At 41.2% G+C, this 7694-nt stretch overlaps 4 protein-coding genes across 5 annotated transcripts in view; 3 read left to right on the top strand and 1 right to left on the bottom strand.

The window, feature by feature from the left end:
* Nucleotides 1–94: 94 nt before the first annotated feature.
* dod ((peptidyl-prolyl cis/trans isomerase) NIMA-interacting 1 dodo) lies at nt 95–1064 on the top strand. The gene is made up of 3 exons (XM_030390130.2): nt 95–277; nt 373–702; nt 768–1064. Exons 1-3 carry the CDS (start codon nt 220–222, stop codon nt 875–877), a joined length of 498 nt encoding a protein of 165 aa, XP_030245990.1. The 5' UTR covers nt 95–219; the 3' UTR covers nt 878–1064.
* peng (Pumilio and CPL domain-containing protein penguin) lies at nt 931–4128 on the bottom strand. Its single transcript, XM_030390126.2, has 5 exons — nt 3836–4128; nt 3068–3764; nt 2597–2999; nt 1996–2531; nt 931–1923 (listed from the first exon to the last, which is right to left on the bottom strand). Exons 1-5 carry the CDS (start codon nt 4042–4044, stop codon nt 1747–1749), a joined length of 2022 nt encoding a protein of 673 aa, XP_030245986.1. The 5' UTR covers nt 4045–4128; the 3' UTR covers nt 931–1746.
* A 228-nt stretch (nt 4129–4356) lies between these two features.
* LOC115565129 (uncharacterized) overlaps nt 4357–7694 on the top strand; it is a 31488-nt gene continuing 28150 nt past the window's right edge. The window contains exons 1-4 of one of the 2 annotated variants that reach the window (XM_089263218.1): nt 4357–4981; nt 5042–5185; nt 5249–5652; nt 5796–5856. In XM_089263218.1, the coding sequence (XP_089119344.1) occupies nt 4526–4981; nt 5042–5185; nt 5249–5652; nt 5796–5817 (1026 nt within the window). In that variant the 5' untranslated portion in view covers nt 4357–4525 and the 3' untranslated portion in view covers nt 5818–5856. Of the gene's footprint in view, nt 4982–5041; nt 5186–5248; nt 5653–5795; nt 5874–7694 lie in introns of those variants that run through there. The other variant, XM_030390128.2, reaches the window with a different exon arrangement.
* LOC149090649 (uncharacterized) lies at nt 6778–7608 on the top strand. The gene is made up of 3 exons (XM_089263219.1): nt 6778–7108; nt 7169–7431; nt 7562–7608. Exons 1-3 carry the CDS (start codon nt 6830–6832, stop codon nt 7581–7583), a joined length of 564 nt encoding a protein of 187 aa, XP_089119345.1. The 5' UTR covers nt 6778–6829; the 3' UTR covers nt 7584–7608.

Here is a 7694-nt window from a genome sequence, read left to right as displayed (position 1 = left end):
ATATGTATAATTTACGGTCATCATTTACGGTCAACAATGCATCCTCCCTTACGGACTTGTGAAATATCGCCGCAAGGGTTTTGAGGGTGGTTATCGCCAGTGTTATCGCTTACGATACCTTATCGCATTTGCTGTTTATCCCTCGGAGCATTTTAAGTTGTCATAAGCTGAGAGATATTATTTATTCCGAAGAATCTAGGACATATAAAAAACAACAGGATGCCAGAAACTGAACAGTTACCCGAAGGTTGGGAAAAACGCACTAGCCGCTCAACTGGTAAGGACAAACCAAAACTAAAAATTCCTACGAAACTCCATTTGCAACCGGTAATTTTTTGCTTTTCAATGTGCAAATATATATGTGCTCTTCAGGTATGAGCTACTATCTCAACGTGCACACAAAAGAGTCCCAATGGCACCAACCAACCGAACCGGCGAAAAAGTCTGGGGGAAATGGCGCCACCGGTGATGCCCCCAACGAGGTGCAATGCCTCCATTTGCTGGTCAAACACAAGGGCAGTCGACGGCCCAGCTCCTGGCGCGAAGAGAACATCACACGCACCAAAGAAGAGGCCCAAATGCTGCTCGAAATCTATCGCAATAAAATTGTTAACAATGAGGCGACATTTGAGGAACTAGCACGTTCCTATTCCGATTGCAGCTCTGCCAGGCGAGGCGGTGACCTGGGAAAATTCGGACGAGGTTAGTCTGGAATGAGCTTCCATTTCAACGAATCACTTTCTTAACCCTTTCGAATCCTTATATAGGTCAAATGCAGGCCCCGTTCGAGAAGGCCGCTTTCGCCTTGAAGGTGGGACAATTATCGGACATTGTGGACACCGACTCCGGCCTGCACATCATTTTACGAAAATCATAGACCAAATCAACGGATAACATGTAGAGGACACGGAATTAACTGATTACAAATCAAACGAAATTAAAACGCTTGAATGAAAATACACGCTTATAAAGTATTTTCATTTGTATTGCCCCAAAAATCTCTTAAATTCTCATTCAAATTGTTAGGTCTTTCCTCTGCTTTAATAAATAAGACAATATATAAATATCGTTCATCTCTGCCAAGAACGAAACTTCTAAGCATTAAGTTTTATTAACCAAATATATAATGGATCTAGAAGAGAACCAACCACATCCAAATACAGAAAAAATTCCTGTCTTAATACTTATTAAAAATTCCATATAAAATGTTTCTAAAGAATGCCATTTTTCATTTTTTTATGTAAACTTCAACTTTCCACCATACAAAATGTGTTGCTTATAACCTTTAATATAAACAAATGCGATTTTTCTAACGAGAAATTCTGACTACAGATTTTTTAGATAGTCTTGAACATGCGTTTCTTTCCTAATATGAATTTTCCATGTATTATTCAAATGTGGACATCCCTAGCGCTATTATTCTCGTCTTTCATAACTCTCAACAGTCTCGAGCCAAGTCCGTTTTCTTAATTTCTGGTTGCTTTACTGCTCGACTTAACGATATCATTGCAAACCTCTGCCCTCTCACTGAACAGCAACCGGGTCCTTAAATGGCGATTAAAATGCCAACTCACTCGAATAGTACGAGCGGTCGATTTCTCTAATACCAATACGTCATATCACACGATATATATATATAAAATATTTTATTTAATAGTTGTTATCATCGACTAAAATTACTTCATTGAATATGTTATCATATCATCGACTAAAATTATTCCATTGAATATATTATCATATATCTATCTATTCCTTTAATTTTTTCACCAACAATTTAGCTCCTGCTGATTGAGCATTCTCGAGAATTTGTGACAGATTATCCTCCTTCAACAAAATGCGACATTTGTTGAGCAAATCCGGCGAACTCTCCACAAGCTTGACGAGAATGAAACAAGCACGATTAATACCCAGCCAGAATTTAAGCTAAAGTAAATGAAATAACAAATAATTTAGCATTTGAATGATTACATAAAATTCGAATGAATATCAAATTACCACATCGGTATTAAGATGATTGAACAACTGGTTGCCAAATGGAGTTGACTCGCGCTTTAGGTCGCTACGAAGGATCTTCTTTATTACATGATGCATGCCAGCATCCTCAATTCCTATCACAGTTGGCAATAACTGCTCTTCCTTGGCCGGAGTCTCCTTTTTGACTGTCAAAGTCTCTTTTTCAGCGTCCAAGTTCTCTGCCATTTTCGGCTTTTTGGCTGGAGTGCCCGCCACCTCATTGTTTTTGCCTTTATCCTTGTTATCAATCTCAGTTTCGTCCACATCCTTCATCGTCTCCTCGTTGTTGGCATTCTCCTCCTCCTCGGCTTCGGACTCCTCATCCGAACTAATCAGCGCAGATTTCAATTCATTTTTTTTCTTGCGCTCATCAATTGCATTGGATATGTAAGTCTCCACATCGTGCGGCTTCTTCTTCAGCGAATCGCCCTCAGCGGACTCCTCGGAAATACGCCAATTGACATCAGCGATCACCGGAGCCAAAGCTGCGACGGCTTTCTCATAATGCTCGCCAGTAACTAAGAAGAAAGGTAGAGAGAGAATTGTTTTTGAAAATATTCAGGGGATGATATGAGGAGCTTACGATGCTTCAGTATATTGGCAGTGACGAGTCCAATGTGATTGTTAGACAGCCAGAAAGCAGGATCCTCTGCAATAGCTACCGAAATAGGAGCTTCCACCTGATCCAAGATCTCTTGACGACGCGTTGCTTTGTCCTTCTTGCCGAACTTCAAGCCCAATTCGATGGTCTCAATGAAGCTGGGATGGAAACAGGAAGTATCTCCAGGGGCCACCATCCACTGGACAACACGACGTCCGTAGTTATTCGACACCAAAGTTTTCAGTTCACCATACAAGGGATCAAAAATAGACTTCTTGGCCGCCTTCGTGTCATCTAAGGTGTTTAGCAAAGCGATCAGAAAGGTATGGCCATGCTCGTGCATGGAGATCTTTAGCAAATGTTCCTTGATTTTTTTTATGATGGCCTAAGAGATGGGAATGAGATGATATATATAAGTGAATCAGATTCGTTCGTAGTGCACCTTTGACTTACTCGACGAGTTTTCGAAGTAGAGTTGTAGAAACATAAAATCGCCGCCTCGGCGCCATCCTTAGTGCTTAACATATGCGGTATATAAGCAGCCAAAGGGGTGACAGTCTCCTCCATTTTCTCCTTGTCGATGACCTGTATGTACTCGAGCAAAACGGCGTGCACCAAAGAGTTATCAAGTAGCTCCTTATTGGCAATATGATCCAGATTGGCTTTTACAGCGTTAATTATGGAGGCTTTCATATCAGGTGAACTCTTAAATGAGTCTTTCAGGCACTTCACCTTGTCATCCTTAACCGATTTATATAGATCGCCATAGAATTCTTGGCGCATATAGCGACGCTCTTTTGAATCCCCATTCAAGTATATGTAATCCACGATCTTGCCAGCGATTTTATGACCACATAGACGGACCATATTACCATACATGGCATTAACCAAAAGCTTCTTGGTATTTGGCGAACCGTACTTTAGCATTCGATTGACACAAAAGTGTGCATATTTTGACTGGCACAGCTCCGGGGCGTGCGGTATTAATTTTGAAGACAACTCCTCACGCAATTCTGGTGTCGCATGCTTCAGCATGCACTGAATCACTCGGGAGGAATCGTGAGCCACGACTACCTTTACAATCATGTTGTCGATATTCAGTATTTTATACATTTGCTCTACCAATAGGTGTTTATCTTTGGAGCGACGACTGCAATGGCAATTGTAATATCAATGTCCATATGTGAGTGTCTCTGTTGGAATCTGAGGCGGGATACTTACCATTTAAGCAGTTCATAGAGTTGCTTCACCTTCTGGGTGATTTCGAAGGTTTCACGGCTGCGTTTGCGCTGCAATTTGAGCTGCTTTTTATCCAACTTGAACTGAGTCCAATCCGTTTTTGTGTTTACGTTTCCGTTATCAGATGATTTTGGCTTGCTGAGACGTGGGCCAGTTTCTCCACCTGCCGGAGTGTTGTCAACTTGAACCATATCAACTTTAATTAAGACAAAACAATAAAGGAGAAATGTGTTTGTGTTTCGGGCTCAGCGGCAACACGTGCCGAACGATATATTGAGAGGTATCGTTATCGATGAAAGGCACAGGTGCAGTGTAGTAATATGAAAAAAAAAGTACCAACAGCCGTTCTTAGCTATCGATGGTTGCAACTTCGACGATATTTTTAAATTTATATTTTTATAATTTAGTGCAAGCAGATTATTTCACTTAAACATTTTAGTTTAATTATCTTGTAGCTATGAATATCTTTATGTTGCATATGTATGCATATATGAATACCGTATATCGGCTGGGAATATCGTCAAGAGTATATGGCTAGTTATCTCACCCCTAGTGTACAGTCGCCTCAGTCGCGACGGTGGATATATAAATAATTGTTTTTTTTTTTTTCGCGGCAAAAAGTGCAAACATTTGTTTTTACGACATCGCAAAGCAAGGAAAACAACGCGAGCAATGGTTAAGCTGGGAAAAAAAAAATTAGCAGAGCTCTCGGAAATAAGCAAAAAGAAATCAGCCGCATGCTCCGACAGTGATGAAAACGGGAAAAATGGAGCCAACAGTTCAAGCGGTGATGACTCCGAAATTGTCAACGATAAGCAGGAAACTGGCTCAAAAAAACAACGGGCGTCCGTGGCATCCACAAAGATCACCATCAACGACAGCGACACGGATGGAAGCGATGATCTGCCATTGAATGGCAGCAAGGCGTCCAGCTCAAGTGGACCGCCCCGAAAGAAGCAAAAGAAGACGCCCAAATCAAAGGGCAAAGCAGCGCTGCAGGCAGCGGCTGCTGACAAGAATAAAAACAAAAAATCGTCAAACAAAGCCGTATTAGATGACAATAATGATGACAATGCCAACGTCGATAATGATGATGGTGATGGTGAAAATGTTGATAGGGAATTCGAGGTTTGCACACGGTTACAATACTTGCCAATAGGCGAACTATTATATTCGTTTGCATTACAGGTGGAGGCGATTGTGGGCCACAAGTCGAAGAACGGCGAGTCGTTCTTCTTAGTGCGATGGAAAGGTTACGGCAAGGAGGACGACAGCTGGGAGCCGGAGGCCGAGCTGAATTGCGACGACCTGATCGAGGAATATCACAAAAAAGTAACATTTATGCTTGGGCCATGCTTTATGTTTATGTCATTGACTTTCAGAGTTCATTTCCAGAACAGCAAGAAGAGCGCCGGAGCTGGCAAGAAGTCGACGGCTGCGGCAAAGGGCGTGCGCGGCCGAAAGCCGAGCAGCAAGACTGTATCCACCGATCCGGATAAAGAGTGGGCAGTGGAACGCATATTGGACTCAGTCCATGATGATGAGCACGGTGTTCTCTATCGCATACGCTGGAAGGGCTTCGGAGCCAAGGAGGACACCTGGGAACCTGAATCGAATCTATCCTGCGAGGGCCTAATCGAAAAGTTCAAGAGGAGCCTGAACGAGGAACGCAACGTGGATGCGAAACAGTTGCGGGAATCGCCGAAGAAAACGAAGCGTTTGGTAAACGAGACAATTCCACGCTCTAATTTACACAACCGAATCGAGCGTTCCTCGAAGCGAGCCGCAGCGAAAAATCGGTAAGATAAGAAAGTTCTAGCTACCATTGTCCCTATCTTTGGCTCTCTCCCTTCCTCTACTCTCTTCCTCTTACTAGTGTGTCACTAACTGCCTCTTTTCAATTCGTTTCATGTCACGCCTGCTGTCCCTCTCGCACTTGCAGCGTTTTCTATGGGGAGGAATAGGAGAGCGGGACTCGTAGCTCAATACGAGATATTTGACGATAAATAAAGAGAAAACAGTGCAGTATCGAATTCGGAGTAGTATTTGAAATGAATAACAGTTTTAAAACGATTAGTTTAAGTTGATGAAACCAGGCCTTCGGCCTGGCACGTTCCTAGTTCTTAAGAGTATAAATTGTCTAAGTACGTGAAATCCATTAACCATCAAATAAAAAAATAGTAAAACAGAATTTCTTCTAAGATTTTAGGTTATGAAAACCAAAAATGATTCCCTCTTTACAATGTTTTATCGTAGTTAACTAAATTAATCTGCACTTTCTTTTAATTTTTCCATAAACAAATAAATAATAATATAAAAAAAATATGTTTCACACAATCTACTTAGAATGGAAATCTAATTAAATTTAGAATTAACCTTACCCTCACTCTCCTCGAGTTTTAGTCCTAAGCAAAAAAAAAAAAAAAAAAACAATGTATGTAGCAACAAACAATATTTCAATTAACTCGAAATCAATTCACTCACACATTCACATTCACAGTTACAGTCTTTCCTCCAGGCACTTCATAAGCTTATTTATTTTGGAATAAAAAAGAATAGAAAATATGTATTAAGCAAACTACTGAAAAATAAAAGGTTAATAAATTTTGGGCAACAACTTAGTCTGGCTACTATACACCAATTTGGAACCAACCAAACTTGAAAAATAATATTATATAGCAACAATATTTCAATTAACTTGAAATAAATTTACTCACAGATTTAAAATTAGATTTAAAATCCTCTTTCTTTTTTATATCAGACATTATATTCACTTATGTATTTTAGAGAAAAACTTTTGATGAAAAACGTCAAAAACCTTCGTCACGAATAACTTAATCAATCTAATTATGTCAATCTGACATATGTAGGCCAGTTTTCGATGCCAGTTTTAAAACAGTATATACATATGTATGTATATATGTACAGACAAATTCTGGCAAAAAGTGAAAAGATTTGTTTTTACATCACAAAGCAATGGAAACGCGATCAATGGCTAAGCTGCGCAAAGAAAAATTAGCAGAGCTCTCGGAAATAAGCAAAAAGAAATCAGCCGCATGCTCCGACAGTGATGAAAACGCGAAAAATGGAGCCAACAGTTCAAGCGGTGATGACTCCGAAATTGTCAACGATAAGCAGGAAAAGGCGTCCAGCTCAAGTGGACCGCCCCGAAAGAAGCAAAAGAAGACGCCCAAATCAAAGGATGATAATTATGAAAATAATGCTGATGGTGAAAATGTTGATAGGGAATTCGAGGTTTGCACACGGTTACAATACTTGCCAATAGGCGAACTATTATATTCGTTTGCATTACAGGTGGAGGCGATTGTGGGCCACAAGTGGCAGACCGGCGAGTCGTTCTTCCTAGTGCGCTGGAAGGGTTACGGCGAGGAGGACGACAGCTGGGAGCCGGAGGCCGGGCTGAATTGCGACGAATTAGTCGAAGATTACCACAAAAAAGTAGCTGGCAAGAAGTCGACGGCTGCGGCAAAGTGCGTGCGCGGCCGAAAGCCGAGCAGCAAGACTAATTTACAGAACCGAAACCTTCGTTCCTCGAAGCGACTCGCAGCGAAAAATCGGTTCTAGCTACCTTTGTCCCTATCTTTGGCTCTCTCCCTTCCTCTACTCTCTTCCTCTTACTAGTGTGTCACTAACTGCCTCTTTTCAATTCGTTTCATGTCACGCCTGCTGTCCCTCTCGCACTTGCAGCGTTTTCTATGGGGAGGAATAGGAGAGCGGGACTCGTAGCTCAATACTACTTAAGCGATTAGCTTAAGTTGATGAAACGTGAAACTAGGCCTTCGGCCTGGCACGTTCCTAGTTCTTAAGAGTATAAATTTTA

The sequence above is a fragment of the Drosophila navojoa genome, chromosome X (genome assembly GCF_054131105.1).
Source record: "Drosophila navojoa isolate 15081-1374.11 chromosome X, UAZ_NAV_1.0, whole genome shotgun sequence".
Taxonomy (NCBI): domain Eukaryota; kingdom Metazoa; phylum Arthropoda; class Insecta; order Diptera; family Drosophilidae; genus Drosophila; species Drosophila navojoa.
The sequence above is the reverse complement of the archived record's forward strand: the minus strand, read 5'-3'. Positions and strand labels throughout refer to the sequence as shown.

Bases quoted from the DNA above. Each gene is read 5' to 3' on its own strand.
- peng (XM_030390126.2), bottom strand. From the start codon at position 4,044: ATGGTTCAAGTTGACAACACTCCGGCAGGTGGAGAAACTGGCCCACGT. The intron at 2,532-2,596 runs GTAAGCTCCTCA...CTTTCTTCTTAG, and splicing joins TGCCAATATACTGAAGCATC to TTACTGGCGAGCATTATGAG. The intron at 1,924-1,995 runs GTAATTTGATAT...CATTTACTTTAG, and splicing joins ATCATCTTAATACCGATGTG to CTTAAATTCTGGCTGGGTAT.
- LOC149090649 (XM_089263219.1), top strand. From the start codon at position 6,830: ATGGAAACGCGATCAATGGCTAAGCTGCGCAAAGAAAAATTAGCAGAG. The intron at 7,109-7,168 runs GTTTGCACACGG...TTTGCATTACAG, and splicing joins ATGTTGATAGGGAATTCGAG to GTGGAGGCGATTGTGGGCCA. The intron at 7,432-7,561 runs GTTCTAGCTACC...TCGCACTTGCAG, and splicing joins CGACTCGCAGCGAAAAATCG to CGTTTTCTATGGGGAGGAAT.
- dod (XM_030390130.2), top strand. From the start codon at position 220: ATGCCAGAAACTGAACAGTTACCCGAAGGTTGGGAAAAACGCACTAGC. The intron at 278-372 runs GTAAGGACAAAC...TGTGCTCTTCAG, and splicing joins ACGCACTAGCCGCTCAACTG to GTATGAGCTACTATCTCAAC. The intron at 703-767 runs GTTAGTCTGGAA...ATCCTTATATAG, and splicing joins CCTGGGAAAATTCGGACGAG to GTCAAATGCAGGCCCCGTTC.